This window comes from Athene cunicularia, assembly GCF_003259725.1.
Source record: "Athene cunicularia isolate RWA chromosome 14 unlocalized genomic scaffold, athCun1 chr14_part1, whole genome shotgun sequence".
Lineage (NCBI taxonomy): Eukaryota > Metazoa > Chordata > Aves > Strigiformes > Strigidae > Athene > Athene cunicularia.
Genome location: NW_020799118.1, coordinates 10,187,447 through 10,205,611, shown reverse-complemented (window position 1 = coordinate 10,205,611; position 18,165 = coordinate 10,187,447). Strand labels below are relative to the sequence as shown.

The 18,165-nt window shown below is 41.7% G+C and overlaps 1 protein-coding gene across 5 annotated transcripts in view; it reads left to right on the top strand.

Moving 5' to 3' along the window:
- Positions 1 to 18,165, top strand: part of MAD1L1 (mitotic arrest deficient 1 like 1) — a 376,614-nt gene that overhangs the window by 198,602 nt on the left and 159,847 nt on the right. For 4 of the 5 annotated variants that reach the window (XM_026859179.1, XM_026859181.1, XM_026859180.1 and 1 more), the window contains 2 exons: positions 7,827 to 7,915; positions 16,578 to 16,668. In XM_026859179.1, the coding sequence (XP_026714980.1) occupies positions 7,827 to 7,915; positions 16,578 to 16,668 (180 nt within the window). Of the gene's footprint in view, positions 1 to 6,361; positions 6,411 to 7,826; positions 7,916 to 16,577; positions 16,669 to 18,165 lie in introns of those variants that run through there. The other variant, XM_026859182.1, reaches the window with a different exon arrangement.

The following is an 18,165-nucleotide window of genomic DNA, read 5'->3' as shown; positions in this document are numbered from 1 at the left end:
AAGTGGTGGAGTGAGGCAGATAACAGCAGAGAGGGTCTGAGCTGAATGAACATGGAAATTAGGTGATCCTTCTTCAGAATGAGCTGTTATAGCAAAGAGAGGTTTTTGGATGTGGAGCTGTCAGGGATTTTTGCTGATGTGCGCTGGTGGCAAGGTTTCATAGCAGCGCCTGGAAGTGTGGACAGGGCAGGGCTGCAGCCGGGCTCAGAGGAAGAGAATTCTTGTCTGCTCCTTCTTCTGGGAGTGAGTTGGAATAAATAATTATAGTTTAGTAAACTCATGGGTTTAAATTAACATCTCCAGTTCCCTTGCTTGGTGGGTCTCTTGCACAGGATAGTTGGTTTTCTTCCCTGTGAACTTTCTAGTTTTGTTCATCTTGAGCTCTGAGCCAGCTTCCATCCTGCTGAAATGTCCAGTCACATCTTAGACCCATCCCAGAGTACCAGAAAGAAATAAATACAGCATCAAGTGGAAAGCTAAGATCGAGAAGACAAAACTGTCAAAAGCATCCTAAGTTGGTACCCACGTGATGACTGACTCGCTGTTGACATGGAGTCTGTGCTGGTTGCCTTCAGACTCTGTAAAAAGGGAGTCTCCATTTTCTTCATGGTGATAAGGTCTCCCCTAAACCTGCTTTTCTCAAGGCTGAACAAACCCAATTCTCTCAGCCTTTCCTTGCATGGCAGGCTTCCCAGTCCTTTGATCATCTTTGGGGTCCTTCTCTGGACCCTCTCCAGCCTGTCCACACCTTTTTTGTGTAGTGGGGACCACAACTGAACACAGTATTCCTTTGCAGTGGCACTGAATTTGGCTCACTGAGCTTGTCTGGAGTTGCACCAAGTTGGGCTTGTGCAGCACAGTGTAGAGGGGAGGTGTTTGAAGAGAAGCTGTGGGCTGCCTGCAGATTGGGAATTGGAGGGGAGAGAGGGGAAAGCTCATTAGGGCTCCCTTGGGGTAGATGAATTTGTTAATGACTGTGCTGTGCTTTGAAAATGCAAATGCTGTGTCAGAGCTAGTCTGATTATTATAATCAATCTTCCTTTTGAGAGGGTGCTGGAGATGGGGAAGGGGGAGAGGGATGAGACCGGGGCTGAACTTTTAGATTGAAGATCTGTTTCTCCGCTGTCATTAAGGAAACCTGACATTGCCTGAGAGGTCAGCAGAACTGGGGAGAGGCAAATGGTGAATCTGGGAGGAATCATCCTTGCAAGCACCGGTGGCTTCTTGACAGGCTGAAGTTAATTTTGTAATTTTGTTTCTTATGATTGTCCTGCATGGAAAGTGAGGGGTTGGTGTCTGCTCCTGTGTGTGAGCTACCCCTGCTAATAGGAAAGATAGAAACTGCCTCATAAGCAGGATCCTCTGGGGATGGGAGAGAGAGGAGGGTGGCTGCTGCAGACGTCCAGCAGTGACAGCTCCTTCTCCCTTGGCACTTTATTCGTTTGTAGCAAGCGTTCCTAGTAATTACGCCTCTTAATTTAGGAGAGCGAGTGGGAGAAAGGAATATAAATTTGTGTATTAACTTCAGAGATTGGAAATAGGGCAAGCGAACCTTCTCTCTGGGAGATTATATTTGGAAATGAAATAGAATGACATTCGGTATAAACTTGAAAAATTGCTCTCTTTTTACTGCAACAGGAGGAGAAAAGCCACAATCCAGACTACACTGGAGAGAAGCAGAAGTCAGCATATGTCCATTTCCCAGTTTGTGTGTATCTACAAGAGTATATATGCATGTGTACGTTTTTAGGAAGCTGTTTGCTGGAAGGTTGCTTCTAGCCCTGTTTTCTCAGTGATAAAAGCACACCCAGTTTGTTACAGATTGGGTAACCCATAGAGAATGGCAACTCTGATCCAACTAGCCTTTTCTTTAAAGAAAAAAAAAAACTTTTTTTTTTTTTTTTTTTTTTTTTTTTTTTTTTTTTTTTTTTCCAGTGGAAAATTAGGTAGTTCTAAACCACTTTTTATTGAATATGTGATATCCTTTGGCTTTATTGCTTTAGGTTCACATAGCATCAAGGATTAATTTCCCCAAGAAAATGTACCAACTAATCCTGGGCTGCTTAACCTGTTTCTAAATGGCAAGTAATATTTTGTTTTGCAAGTATTGTCCTATTTGTTTGAGGAATAGTGAAGTTCACTAAGAAATCTGGTGTGGCTTAGTTCTCCCCATGTGTGCTTCTCTGCAGATGTTCTAGGGGAGCAGCCCTTCAGAATGTCAGTGGGCTGGGCATACAGAAGAGGTGATACTTCTTTTGCTGAACAGAATGATGTATGGAAGCGCTCAGCATGGTGTCTTACTACCTTGTAGTATCGCTGGACACCCAAATTAAACTCACTGGTGTTCATGTGTGTTTCATTTCTGTCCTGACACCAGATTTATAAGCTTGTAGACAACAGGAGGTCACCAAGCTTGGCGTGCTGCTCTGTGGGAGAAGAGGCAAATAAGATCCTTAGTGACTGCTACATCCTTTGAAGAGAAGCACAAATAGCATCACTAGAATAACTGGTATATCAAGCTCCTGGGGAACAGTAGTTTGTCTGTTTTCAAACCTCAGCATATGGGTCATACTCAGGGTCCCATTTCTCTGTTCTTGTCTATTTTAGTGTACAGTCTTCTTTTCCGAGTCTGCTTGGTTTTCATACATTTAAATATTTATGTATTTAAATAGCTTCTTGAATTGTGTTGAGACTTATAGTCAAACACAACCTCTCAATTCACCTTTCCATGCTGGCTCTGTGCAATTCAGTTCCTATTTATCTCTGCCTTTTAAAATCAGCTCTTTTGCTGAGGAAGGCCTTTCAAAGGATGTTGCATCAGCCCATTGTTAAATAAACCTTTAGACATTTATAATGGATTCAGCATTTCCTGCTTTTTACAGTTCCAAGAATGCTGAATGACGTGCAGACACACTTCATCAGGATAAGATTGCTGTATCAGCCCCTCACTAAAATGCACTCATTATTCAAATAATAACTGTATGTCTCCAGCATGTGTTCTGTGAAATACGTGTACATGATGTGGGCGAATAAACCAGCCCCTTTTTTTCAACATGCAAATCCTAACTTTAGCAGTGAGTTGAAATACTTTAGATTTTGAGTCCTTTACTTCCTAAAATGAGGCACCTGAACAGAGATTTGGTCATTATTTTGAACAGTGTTAAAATTTTCAGAAGTTCATAAATGTAGTTTTCAAGGGGGACTGATTTGATTTCGGAGTTTAAGTCCTGTGATAAGTCTGATTTTGAGGATGGGTGTGGACAGTAGTGGTCAGTAGGAAAGGCTTGGCTTCATCAACACTGAAGCCCGCTGAAATCAAGTGGGAGGAACAGCAGGCCCGTGGCATTGCGGGGGCTCAGAGTGCTTGTTTTGGAGGGAACAAATATGGGTCGGAAATGACAAATGCCAGAAATATACCAAGAAAATCAGCTCTCTGAAGTAAAGCTTTGTTTTCTTCTAGGTGTCAGGAGAGGAACTTAGAATTTTATGTTTCTCCTGTCATCTCATATGGCTTTAAATAATTCCTACAGAAGGGAGAACCAGCAAGGAACATATTTCTTACACTGCTGTGGGTGTTTGCTATGTCATTAACACTTGGAGGAGAACCACCATCTTGAAATCCTGTCCAGGCAGGTTTAAAAGTAAGGCTGAAGGAAGAACAGTGTTTCATTTAATTCAACAGTAGACAAAAATCCATCCATGTTCTTCCTTCCTCTCTTTCTCAGTTTGTAAATAATGATTACAGTACTTGTTTTGGAAGAAGTATTTTTATTTAATATTTTGGAGTATTTGCATATTTATGGAAGCGGACATTCTAAAATTACTCTATATACCAAATGTGTCCCGATCACTTTCTATTGAGAGCAATAAAGCTGTACTGAAATTCATGCTTACAAAGTGAAAGAGAGTAGAAAAGGTTCAGGATAAACGGGATCATTTTAGGTTGAGAGCAAGAGGCTCTGGTATATTCTGGGAAGAGAACATCACATAGTGAAAATGTTAAGTACCTGTTTATGTGTTTTTATTCACAAGTCATGGACTCTGACATGACTCATTCTGCCTTTTCTAGTGTCATAAAAACCTTGGATAACTTAAAAAAAAAAAAGTTTGTTTTTTTTCCCAAGTTGCTAATGTGTTCTGTACTGTGGATGTATTGCTGGGGGTCTGATCCTGGGTGATATTAACCCTGAAGCTCCTGCGGAAGTTGTAGGCACTTAGGTTCCTCTTGTGCAGTTTTCAGGGTAAGAGATGCAGTGCTGTATTTCAGGACAATGTTCTATCTCTGCTCTTGATGCTAGTTAAAAGAGGCAGATCAACATAAAAGAGAGCTGAAGGATCCAAGCCTGACCTAGGTCATTTGGTACCAAAATGGGGAAATACAGCAATGAGCTGTAATTTGAGCAGCCCTTTTCCCCTCATTGCTGGGTAATGGCTTCTACTAGTTTAATGTATTCAAAGTAATAAAGGTTTAACTCAGCCAGTTATATAAAAGTATGGGTAAAAATTGCAAAAGTTTAGACAGGAATATTGAGTTAGTCCAAAAAGCAGAAAATGCCCGCTGAAAGTGTTATCTGGCGGACAGGAGAGACAAGGACCAGAAATTAATTGAAGCGAAGGGTTGTGGTGGGAATTAGGCAGAGAAAACAGCAAGAGAAGATTGGCTCTTCCTCTCCTTATCCCTTCTGGAGGGCATTCTATGCCACCAGTACTGAGAGGACAAGTGGACAGGAAGGGACAAACTGCCACTGCAGTGAGTCATTTCACCCTTATCACCCAGTCCTGGAGCTATCATGAGAGGCTGGGTCAAAGGCAATGTTCTCGGTAACCTCCTTACCTCTTAGGCTTGCACATAGTCTGAAAATTATGTAGCATATGAGTTTGTATTTCTATTATTGCCTTCCTGTTGCTTATTTTCTTCATTCTGCTGCTTCTTCCTCTTTCCTCTGCTTTCTGTCTTGACTGCATCATGCACAGAGCTGCAGTGAGGGTCCAGCTGGAGGAGCGGGCAGTGGCAACTGGTACGAGTGTGCCAGGTCTGTCTGGACGCTGGCAAGATCAGGTTCTGCTTGGTTTGTCCAGCAAATAAAGCTGCAAGTAAGAGGAAGATTTTATCAACAGAGTAATTTTTTGCTCTCTTTTGTGGTTCTCTTCATCCTTGTTTCATGGAGACCTATTGACCTGCACTGTGCTGCCTTTGGAAAAGCAGGGTTGGATCCCAACAATAACCCACTCCATCTTATCTCAACTAACTTTCTTTTTTTCCTTGGAAAAGCCATAAATAACATTTTTAATATCATCTGTGAGATTGGCAGCCAGGTTTGTATTCCTCACTGAAACCCTAACAATGAAAGGAAACAAGCAGCATATTTTGAATGAAATATTTAATATCTTAATTGTTTTACTTTCTTTTTATTCATAAACAAGTAGTGAGGTTTTATTGACAGTAATTTGTTGCGGCACAAAGTTGTGCCTTGGCCTGAACTTGAAACTCTCCAGTAGTTTTAATCCTAGTTCTGGGAAGCAGGTTCATGTCAACATTTAACTGCTCAAGCCAGTTTCATCTGTAAAGATATCACTGTGCCTATCTCTCCCTTCTCACCTCAGGCATACCAGATTTGCAGTCCAGGTAGCTTTGGCGCTTGAAAATTGAGAGGACACAGAAATGACATAAAATGCCCTTACAGTCCCTGTGCCCTTCCCTCCTCATTCTCCTTCAACAGCTTATTCTTAGAAACCCAGCAGAATCTCACCTGAGCATACCTGGCACTAATTTGTCACCGCTGTATATCAGGCGAGACCTGCGCTGATGCTTTTCACAGCAGCATTCACTTGAGTATGTGTGCATTCACTCTCTCGTCTCCTTTTCCCATTACACACTCCATTTTTTTCCTCTCTATGCAGACAGCACAAGAGACCCCAGATCACAACAGCAGATTATTCACCCACCCCCTTCATCCTCCCTTCTTCCCCGAGAAGGCAGCTGTGATTTATCTGCTCATGTCAGTGAGCAGGTGGCAGTTGGACTCAAGGCTTAGCCCGCTTAGCCTATGATAAATAACATATTTACCAGCCCTTCCATCTTCAAATGCTGTCCACATGCAGTCCAGAAAGCAGCACGAAACTCTTAATAGCAAACACATCCATGCTTCAGCAAACGCGGGAAATGGGAGATATAATGAGTGTTTTCCTGGTAGAAGTAGGTTGGAATTGAAGGCTGCTCCTCATCCCAGTACCTTTTATTCACATTCCTGGAATTATCTGGTGCGCTCGCTTTATCCCCAGCCATCTGTGATGGGCTGAGCTGGGAGAGATAAGCTCAGTAATCAGAAAATTGAGGGAAGCATTTCTGGCTGTGATAATCTTATCAGGCAGCTAATATACATTAACATTTGTACAGCCTGATGATGCAGGTGGGCTTTTGCTTATTTTTTCTTCCTGGATGCCTTTTGACAGGATGGGGGACAGGGCTCCAGGGTGCCAGGGTAAAATTTGGATGAAACTTCTTTTCTACCCTCTTACTTCCGCTCCATCCCTGTGGTATCAGAAAGGGGAGGGGGAATAATCCAACCATCCCTTCTCTGCCCTTGCCTGCTAACAGTCCTGCATGGAAGGGCAAAGTGGCAGTATGTCAAAATTTCAGTTCTGGCTGAGCAGTATGACTTCACGTGTCAATATGCTCCTCTTCCTTGTAAAATTGGGGGAGTTTCTGCCAGCTTGCTGTCTTTGCAAGAAGTTTGCCATTGGAATGTGGTTTTGTTCTAAAAGTCTAATCAGTGGTGTTGAAGGGAGTGGTGTATTAATGGATTATTTCCCTGATGGTGAGCACTGTGCTCTCTGTGGTCATAAGTTTTGCATCTGTAATGAGTGCTGGATTGCTTATTGTTTTCCTCCTGAGTGAAAAATGTACTTTCTGTCAATAGATTTATTAGGGAAATTAGTTGTCAGTACTGAAATACAGATGACAAAAGGAAATCCAGAATCTCAAGGATGAGTGAAGCAGGTCTAAGATGGGATAAGGTGCTGGAACAGAAGTTTGAGTAGCCTCTAGGTAGTTTACCTGTGCTTATACTTCATAATAAATAATTTTCTGAGAGGTTTAGAAGCAAGTAACATACATAGTTTATCAATCTATGCCTTGTCTTGTTAGCTGAAGTAGGGATACATACTCCCATAAGTCAGGGAGCCTGGGAGTGGTAGAGTCTGGGTAAGAAGTTTTTATGTCTGTAGAGTTTTGAAGTACTTTCTTGTGAGTTCCTTCCCAAACAAGGCTAGAGGCAGAAAGTATTCCTAATTGTTTGTTCCACCAGAGCTACCTGAGCAGCTTGAGCTAGAAGTGTGTGTTGGAACGTGCTGGAAATCCCCAGTCTTTTGGATTCAGTGTATGTGTCTCAGAGTTGTCCTGGACAAGGCAGCATGTTCATTTCTTCCAGGGAGGAACTGAAGATAAATGAGGTTGAACTGTCAATACTGAATCTCGGGTACCAGCAAGCTCCTAATACCACAGAGATAATTCCCTGCATCCCATTATCTATGGAGGATGTGTTAGGGAAATACCTGGAAGAAAAGCAGAAGATTTTCTTATAAACATTCAACTTTCTGTGCCTCATCTACCTTGGAGAAAATGTTGGGGAAGGCAAAAGGGATTGCAGAGGGAAACAGGGTTAACCAAGGCTTTGACATTCAACACATGAAGAGTTGTGCTTTGCATCTGTATTCTGAGAGGGTTCTGATCTGTGCAGAACATCATGATTTCTTCCTCCTCCCTTTTCTGCTTGTGTGTGTCCCTTACTAGTACTGGAGGAACTAATTCCTTTTCTCTTCTGCAGCTGGAGGTGGAAATGAAGGTCCTGAAGTCTCAAGAGTGCACAGCTGAGCAAAGTAACGTCATTACCAAGGAGGAGGTTGACGTGCTCAGGTAAGCAAAGCAAGGGGAAGGCTGAGAAGATTCTGCTATTTTCAGTGGAACTAATGAGAATGGAAATGCCCAGCGTAGTTTCGCTGCCTGCTCTGGTTATTGCCATCTCATAGTAGAGCACCAGTTACAGGACCTCACCATGCTACAATGCATGAAAAGGTGTGTGTATAGACTGCCTATGTACATAGGCTGCCTGCCATTCAGGGAGCAGCGTGGTAGCACCAATCAGAACATATTTTCTTTCATTTCAGAAGAAGGAAGTTCTTTTCCCAAGCACACTTTTTAATTTCCCGCCAGATTTTATAGACATGAGAAATACATGAAGCATTAACAGAAAGCCTCAGCCCCTGATCTTTCTTGCATTTAGATACTTTATAAGCTTTTCTATCTTTTGGGATGCTGCAGACTCTCTCCTTTTAATGTTTGGGGTCACTTGCTCTCAGTTAATTCATAAGACTGTCTCCTGCATCACTATTCCCCCGCTGGCTTTCTTTCCTGTGGAAACAGCATTGCTGTTTGTTTCTCATTTTGACCAAATCTTGACTGTAAATACAGGATCTGTTGGCATGTGTGTGAAGAGGTTTAGAATCCAGCTTTTGTAATACTGATGTGCGTGTAGCCCTGGAGATAAAAGAGGGATGTTTCCCCTTGTGCATTGCTGCAGATGGCAGAGGGGTACCTGTTGTGATTCAGTGAAAGAGAAGTTACAAAACAGCGTTTCAGCAGAGGATACATGAGCATTTACAAAAGCTACAGTGAGGCTAGACAACATTTCCATGTATTTATTAAAGCATTTACAGCTTCCATTCCAAAGCAAGTGACACAATAAATACCAAGCACAGAAAAGTTCATCTGTTTCTGAATGTTTAATAAAGTTCCTTTTATTTAAGCTGAGCAAATCAGATCTGGACAGGCTGAGATTTTTATTCTCAGCTGATGTAAGGCTTTGTCTGGAGTTTCACTTTTTAATTCTTTTATATTTTCAGCTCCATCACTATAAAGTGTTACTGCCTCATAGGACTGAAAGCAAGATTTTGCAGCAAGCAGAATCTTGCAGAAAGCAGAAATTACTGGCCTGTACGTTATGACTTTGCTCTTATGCTTTGCCTCTGGAGCTTGTTTTATGGCTTTGAAAGCCCAGTTCCATAGCAGAGGGGAGGTGTTTGAAAATAACACATGTTCAGCTAAGTTATTCCAATATGGTTTAGGGCTGTACACCTAATCTTAGGGACTCACTCCTATAGTTCCCTCAAGGTGGTATAATAGTTCTGGATACCCAAGGCATACATCTCCCTTTTTTATTCTGTCATATGTTTGAGTTCTGTTAAAGGATAGTATGCTACGGCTTCCCTTTTTCAGAGGCATACCTCTCCCTTTTTTTTATTCTATCATATGTTTGAGTTCTGGTAAAGGATGGTATGCTATGGTTTCCCCTTTTCAGGGGTATAAACTGTCTCCATCTGCTTTTGCATATTGTGGGTATGTGTTTGACCTGAGCTTCTTCAGGTTTTTCCTTTGCTGAGGCGCAGTAGACCCTCTGAGACCTGATGTTTACACTGCTGCAGAAGTATTCAGCACCTCCTCAGCAACACTAAACCTGTCACTCCTGATTAATAATATGCCTGTATATCAGTAAAGCCAGCATCCTGTTTGCTGTCTTCTGGGAGCTGAAGGTTTTCAAAGTATTTCTACAGTACCTCCTTGGTCTCTCCCTCCCTGGGTTGGTAGGGGCTGCAGCACCCTTTCATGTAGGAGACGTTCAGTCTCTTTATTTTCACCTCCAAGACTCATTATTCTGTGTTTATCTTCACTGAACAGCATTTGACATCTATTAAGCTGAGCAGCTTCAGGGACAGCATGTGTAGGGGGAAACAGCTGGATTGCCACATAGTCCAGGAGCACTTCATATTGCAGTAGGCTCTTGACAATGGGCATAGAGGTGTCTGGTTTTGCCCTGAATTAAAATCTATTTCCTGGGCAGGGACAAGTGGACCTCACAAGTACCTGCTTGTGGTGTTTGGTTTTGCTCAAAGGTAGCCCTAAACTCCCCTAGATAATGATTTTCTTGCTTCGTTTTTAAAGAATTTTTCTGACTACTAACCTCATCTCTCTCCTCCTTTCATGAAATTGTGTCCAGCCTTTCACACAAAGCATGACAGAAACACAGGCCTGTTCCCAGTCAAAGCCGTTGGTGGTGCAGAGCTACTCTCCAGTGATGAGCCGTACAATGAAAGCTGTTTTAGCAGAGGCTAAGCTTCTGCAGTTGTTTCACGGTGATATTTTGTGTTTTCTTTTCTTTCCGATTTCAGTACCACGTGCTCCTGAGGCTATGGATGCACTGAGGCCACAGTCCCAGGATCTAATCCCAGGCTGTTTTTTCTGTTGCTTTTTACTAACCACTTTTAGTTATTATGGCTGATTTAAATACTTGTCCCAGGCCCTGATGCTGGTCATTTAGCTACAAAGCTGTTCCAAAAAGAATGGATTTGTTTGGGTTTAATCACCCTTTTCACTCTCAGTTCTAACAGTAAATGACTTGGTGTGGAGTGTTCTCTTTCTGCTGGAGCTCTCTTTGCTGGAGAACTGGTAAGCCAGTCCCTGCTCCTTTTTCCTCACTGTTTGCTACTATGACTGCTTCAGGTGTCTTCTCAGACTGTCAATCACTGCACTCAGCATTGCAGAATCAACTCCATAAAGATTTTTTTCTTATGCTTCTAGACTAAGCAGTCAAAGGATATGGTTGGGCCTTATTTTATGATTTCTGGCATGTTCTGTGCATTGGACAAGAAACTGGGTCAAGTTCTTTCTTCATAGAAGAGGCTTTTTCTCAAAAGAGTGTAAGATAAATCACTATCTTCCCCCAGGCTTTTGGGGTTCAGGAATAATGTGCTTAGGTCCATACCAGAACAATCCTTGTAGCCCAGCCAGATGTGTCCTCTCCTTATAGCAGAGGCGAATTGGGTAGCTGTGTTGAAAGAACAGAACGGGTTTGGAGGATAACAGAGATTAGTATGGGAAGGGATTAGCTGTGCTGTGCCTTGTCTTCCTCCTCTGTCTTTTTGTGCCTCAACAGGACCAGTTTACTCAATTTTATGTAGCTGCTAGGGAGAAGCAACTAACATGAGTTCCACTGTTACTCCTTCCTTCTACAGACTGCTGCCAGAAATTAGTTTTGGCAGAAAACAGGAGGAAGAATGCAAACTTTGAAATTGGAAAGTGGGGAAAGAAATGCCACAGCTTATGAGGGAGTTATTTCTATTTCTGTAGCTTATTGTGGCTTTGAAATCCCATTAACCTACAGTAGGATGTGTCTGCTCTTCTGGACTGAGCCCAGCCTCTCCAGTTAGCTGCTGTCATGAAGGAATATGAAAAATAACAGAAAACCAGCAGAAGCCAGTGAGGGAAATCTGCAGAGCAGGAATGGACTGTGAACCTCCAGGCATTTCCATATACACCCTGTGGTTAGAAGCTAACTTCTGAAAACAAAAGCAGGAGAGATATAAAGAATAAAAAAAATCCATATTAATCCTCCTGTGAGTGAATGAGAGCTTTTAAAAATATATCTTTTGTCTCATTTTTCTTTAGTATGAAAAGGAAATTTTCAGCAAGAAACTTGAAAGACTTTATCAGTTTTTCCTCCTTCTCTTGAGAACAAAGTACTCTTTCGTCAGACCTTTTATGACTTTAAATGTGAAACTCTCTCCCATCATCATTGTTTCTGAAGAGACAATAAAAGCTGTGCTAATGCTGTCATTTCTCACACTTCTTTCCACTCCCTCTGAAATCATATTTGTTTATATTCAGCAGATCTTATGAAAAGAAGTGGTCAAAATGTTGGGTTCCTGCACTGTGGGTTAGAGGAAAGCAGAGAGCATCTAGGCATTAGCACCTTTTAGAGGGGAAGGTGATAAATGTGCAGAAACTAGTATTTCAGAACCTATAAATAAAAGTAATATATTTAAAAAGAACTTCACTAAAGACTTTAGGGGCAACAGCTGAAAGACCTTTTCAGCTGGAACAAATCTGAACTTTTTCTTTCTGCTGTCAAACTGCAACCCCAGTAAATCCTAAATGTTTTCTGTGGATTTAGTGACTGGGTAGAGTTACAGTAATTCAAAAGAAATTCATGTCCTTGCCAATGCCTATTAGTCACACTTGCTGGAATTCTGTCTGCTCTGCTCCTAACACCATCTCAATGCCATCTGGATCCCTTAATAGCGTCTTCCCAACACATAGATTTTCTGCTCCATTCAATAGTTTCCTGTTCAGCAATAGCTTTTCCACATGGCCATGTCCTCTTTGCAGATGGGGCCTCTGTGAGACATGTCCTCATCGGCAATATCCACACTGCTCTACAGGCAATCGCATAACGCATCTGAGAACATTAAAAACAAATAAAAGAAAGATAAAGGGGTGATGGTGGTGAGTTGTCACTGGTTAACTCCACTGAAAATCTCTGGACTGAGGGAGACTTTTGGAATTGCCTAGATGTTGTTGAAAATGAGATTCTGCTCTTCTTCATCTCTAAAATGAAGAAAGGCAGCCCGGCCTTTCTTTCTAGCAGCCATTGCTCAGCACCTAAGCACTTTTTACATAGTGCTTAGGTGCACATGGTGGGATGTCTCCTGGTTCCACAAGTGTTGTTTCAGGAGACCTGAGGATGTAGGGTTTTTTCTGCTTGTTCCCTCTTCTAATTCGGGACACTGAAACATGCAGTGGAGGCAATATAAAGCTCAGTTTTTAAAAGTGGGAAAATTCACAACTCTGAGCAATGAATCTGTATTCTTGCACTAAATTTGATCCTGTGAAAGGCTGTGGAGGTGGCTTGAATTTACCTTGTGCCTGTGGAGCCTTTGACTCTGGGTTAAGCTGTCTGCATCTGGTGCAGGAAAGGTTTTCCAGAAATGCGATGAGATCTTTGCCAGAGTATAAATATATTCGTGTTTTCAAACCCCTGTATGGAGAAGTTGTTGGTAAATTTTCCAGAAATTATTCCAAATGATTTTTCCACGTGTCACAAAACTTGAGAATGGTGTCAGTATTTCAGAGAGTAACTGATGTTTCGTCCTTCCTCGTGCTGCAAGACTGCTTTTAAAATGGGTGCCAGCATTCATTCTGGGCCAGACATTAAGTTGATAGATGGTTTGTGCTGTACCCAGATGTTTCTGTACTCTGCTTTTTGTGGTTTTCACATGAATTTATCTTGGATTGTTCTCCCTACCTGAAAGTAACTCCCATATGTAATAAGTTGAGGCATGCAAATTGGTGATAAAATAGCATTACATATCTTGTGCGGATGTCCCTGGACATAGGGAGCACAAGGTGCATGCAGACTAAGGCTGCCTTTGTGAATGCTGATGCATCCGAAAAGCAGTACACAGTTGGCCCTGTACCTGAATTTACGTAAATGAAAAAATTCAAGTGCCAAGCAAGTAAATATTTTTCAATATTTGACTGCTGTATCTTAACCACCAGCTGCAAATGCTTTGCTGTGTTTATATATAGATAGGATTTCCCTTCCTTCTCTCTCTTTGCCATTGGGAAGAGTTCCCCAGGGCTGGAAAGCAAAGCTAGAATAGCACAAACTGTTTGCTAATGGTACTTAATGCTTTCCCACTGGAGATCCAGGACACTTAACAGTGTTAAAAATAGGTTAGAAGAGGGAGAAGTAGTAAAGCTCTAGTCAGTCCTAAAAATCTTTCTGGTACAAAGAGGTTACAACAGTGTTCCTGGTCCTCAGCACAGAGGAAAGAGCAAGTTTTGTCTCTGAAGGAGAGCTGTGCTGAGGCAGCGCAGAGGGGAGCTGCCCGCGCCGCGGTGGGAGGCCCCACACTGTGTCTGGAAGGAGGAGACCCTGGGAGCTGGGGCTTGGGAAGGAGCAGGCATCCGGGGGACGAGCCCACGAGCAAGCTTGTGGGGGAGATGCTGTGGACATGAGCCACACTCACAGGAGCTCTTGTGCGTGCTGCCGGCCGCAAAATACGCGGTCTGGGTATGTCTGCTGCCTGCCTGCCAGTGTCCAGGGCTTTGGATCACCGCTCTTTCTTCAGTGAGGCATGAAGGGCACAAACAAATTATTAAATCTTAACATTGAAACAGCAGAAAAATGTAATGACTTAAACCTACCCTTGTTACAGCTCACTTGTGTCTCACATCTCTGTGAAGTGTTTTCTGGTGACTGCTATGATTTTTAAAGGGCATGTAAGAGGCCTGAGCTTAAACCTCCACACACAGAAGAGTTCTGCGGGCAGATAACGGCAACATCACAGCTTATTTGAGAGGCTGGATGGGGAGAAATTTGCTCTAAATTAAAATTCAGCATGTCAAGTATGGAGGAAGTACTGATGAGAGTCCTGTGTGTAGCTCTGACCTTTCAGTAGCTGCTGCGCCGTTGTTCCTCAGAGAAAAATGTTGCTGTTCTTGTGGCCTGTTCTGCAATCCATTTAGAAACATGCCATTAAAAGCATTAATTCCATTTTGAATTTCCATTTTTTCCGACCTTTTCAGGCTCCTGGTTCTTCAGCATCCTCCATCCCTGCTAGCTTTGTGTCTCTTCTGGAAATTATTGATGATCTTTTTTAATGGCCTAGACAATGCTAAAAGCTGTTCCTCGGCATTTTAGAAGCTTCCAAGAGTGAAAAAAGATGATACTTTATAATATTTGAAAATTACCAGCAGGGGTCGGGCTTACAAATAATTTAAGCAATTCAAACTACATATTTATAAAGGAGGCATTTCTGTGCTGAACATGATGTAGATCAACCAGCTTCTATGTACAAGTTTGCAACTTCTGCCCAGTGAATAGGAGAAACAGCTTCTTCATTGCACCTGAAATTTCTTTTGCATAATTTTGGGATATTGGCAGATGGGTGCATTGTTTGTTGTCACAGTGCAAGGATTTTCAGCTTAATTTAGATAATTTAAAAGCAAGTATTATCAAGCAAGAAAATTATTTTTTTAAAAAATATTCTGTAAAAGGATCCTGAGAAAATTGAATGCAAAGATCATTATTAATATGCATTAGTTGCACAGTTAATCCCAGAAAGTTAACGTGCGAAAGGTGAGGTTCTTGAAGCAGCATTAAAGTTTTTGTACTCTGTATTTAAATGCAAGCAAAAGTGTTGTATCGAACGTTTTATAATAATATGTCCTGCTCAACAAGGTTGATAGAGTTCTCTTAAGGGTTCCACAACCATTTGGCTAAGGCTGATATGGTTGATATAATGTATTTGACCTTTCAGAAAGTTTTGAGCCAAAGGTCACAAAGAAACTTTACTCTGATGGAATAAGAAAGAAGGTTCTTTGTTAGATTAATACGAATATAAAAATCACAGAGGGCTGGCTGTCCCAGTGCACAGTCTGCAGGGATGGCCAGGGGTGGATGACCACATGAATAGGGCAAAGCTGTTGAGGTACTTTGCCTTGAGAAGGCTCTCCTGGCTTCTAGTGCCTTGTCTCCAGAATTTCCTGAGCCAGAGATAATACAATGTGTTTCTACTTTGTAAAGCTTGATGCCTTTTTCTTCCATTAATTTGCTTATGTAATACAAAGTTAAAAGATGGAAAATCAAATAAATGTTTTCACAATACTGAGGGTTTGTCATTAGGTTCTAGAATGATTTTATTGGGAACTTGTCCAACACAAAGAGGAGTTTGTGAGTAGTGAGGTGACAGAATTTGAGATAATAGGAAATTATGCAGCTTATCAGGCTGTTCAGAGTTTCAGAAGAATCTTATGATGCTGCTTGAGTTGGGAAATGAAGTTGTACGTCAATAATTACAAAACCCATGCACATAAGAAAAAACGCCTTTACTTTTACTCCCACAGTAGTGGGCTCTAAAAGAGCTGTTATCACTCAAGAAAGAGATCTTTTATTATTGTGAGCAGTTTTCTAAAAATATCAGGTAAATGCTCTGTAGTTAAAAAGACAAATAGAATACTAGCAGTTATTAGAAAAGAAGTTGAGAACAAACCAGAAAGCCTCATTATACCACTGAATACATCTGAGTGCTGTTTGTAGTTCTAGCTTTTCTCATAGCAAAAAGTCTATATAAAACTTTGAGGAAGAACAAGGGAGGGCAATAAAGATGAGCAGAAATATGGAAAATCCTTGATGTGAGGAAAGACTAAATTGAGATTCTTCAGCAAATAATAGAAAAGGCCTGTAAAATGGTATGGAGAGGGGATTATGATACAATTATTCACAATTTTTCATAGCAGAACTAACAGGCACTCAGTGAAATAATCACGTGAAGTATAAAACAAAATGAACTAATTTTTCATACAGCACATAATTGTGGAACTTACTGCCAAAGAGTGTTGTGAAGGCCAAAAAATAAATCAGATCAAGAAGAGATCTGATGCACTCATGGAGATTTTAGCAGTTGGTGGTTATTAAACGTGATGGTCTAGACTCAGTCTGTGATTCAGAAAGTATCTGTTAGATTTGTTTTATACTCAAGTTGTATATTTTTAATATACTTTTACAAATTATATTTGCATCATACAAACGTATATTTTAGACATGTTTTAACTGCCTTGGTAGTGCAGCTTTGTGGTACTGAACACAGGATTAATCTGATACTGCTTGTGATTTCATGTTTTACTTTGTGGTGGGACTGTGCAGGAACACAGTGTCTATTAACTTTCCCTTCTTCTCCAGGCTGAAAATTGAGGAGCTGGAAGCTGAACGCAGCAGACTGGAAGAGCAGAACAGGTCTCTGGAAATGAAACTGGAGAAGCTGACTCTGCAGGTAGGAAATGGGGAGGTCCAGAGCAGTTGCAGCACCTGCCACGGTCCATTCACCATAGCTGTTCTCACAGATGTGCCAGAATCCTCACAGCACACAGCTTCACTGCCCTCAATCTGGGCAAGGGGTTTTTCAGAAGCCGATGCAAACTGCACCAAAATACCCATATCTCTGACCGCGTTATTGGAGTGTTTTGATGTCAGATGGAGTCACACAAATGCAGTTCTTTTTTGATGCCTTTGCTTAGAACCTCTTCTTCTTGGAGCCTTAAAAGCTGTTCCATTTTAAATAACTCCACTACCATAAGTTGTCTGTCTCCAAATTAATTTGTGCCAAAGCAGGACTGTAGACAGGGCTTAACAGCACGGAGCTGATGTGAGAGTTTGAGCTCCCTTTGTACCAAAGACTCCACTGCTGCTATCAGCAATGGAGACAGACCACCAGTTTGTGGCCTCATTAGATAATAGGTTTCCAAGGCAAGAAGCGTCAGTGCTATTGGGAGGATGACATGGCAGCATCTCCAGACCACAGACATGGAGACCAGAAGGTGTGAAGTCAGAAGGACTAAAGGGTGTGTTTCTTTTGCTGCGCTGCTGTGGGTGTTTTACCTTTTCCTAAGATAGTGCTGTCCTGCATGGCTGAAGGTCTTCAGCTGTTCTCTCTGGATAGGTCTGTGAAGTCTCGCCGTCCTTGAAGGAGGGCAAGGGCACCTGCAGCAGTTGGGTGGACTGTTTATTCAGCTTGTTCTCATTCTGGGAACAACTTTCCTGTGCAGAGGAGGGGCATGGGAGTTGCTTTGAACTTTTATAGGTTTCCTATTTGGAAGGTGCTGAAGCACACAAGAACCTGACCCTGTTTTGTTTAATCAAAGCCCATCCTGCTATGAACTGTGTCATCTCTCCCTTCTGTTCTCTCTGATATGCTGAACAATTCAGCATTGTAGCATTTAATTTTCTTAATTTTTCCTTTCCTCCTCTTTCTTTTTTTTTTTTTTTTTTTACATTTTTGTGTAAATTGCTTCATGGTAGAAAATGTAAAGGTTTCAGATTACCCAGATTTCAGACAGACCATTGATTTTTATCTTGACACCTATTAGAAGCAAATCAGATATTTTTTTTTTTTTATTACCAATTCCTAGAGACAGGGGAAGTGACAGCTTTGATAAAGCAGGAAGCTAAGAGCTGCTGAGCATCTCTGCTGAGCCATGTTTAGTGTGAAACCTGTCACCCCGCTTTCCTTTAATTGTGTTTCAGTCATCAGGAGATGAAAGCTTTGGGCTGGTGTTTCGATGCTTAGGTCTCCAAGAAACACAACTGCAGCTTTGGTTTCAGAGCAGATTACAACTCCCTCAGGTAGCATTTAATCTGCCAACATTGTTTTACAATAGCTGCTGGCTTTCCAAGAAGGCCTGACCAGAGGAATTCCCTATTTTCTTTGTGATGTCTTGAGATGCTCCACTTTGTTTGCTCATACGACTCTTGAAATGCCAAAACACCAAGC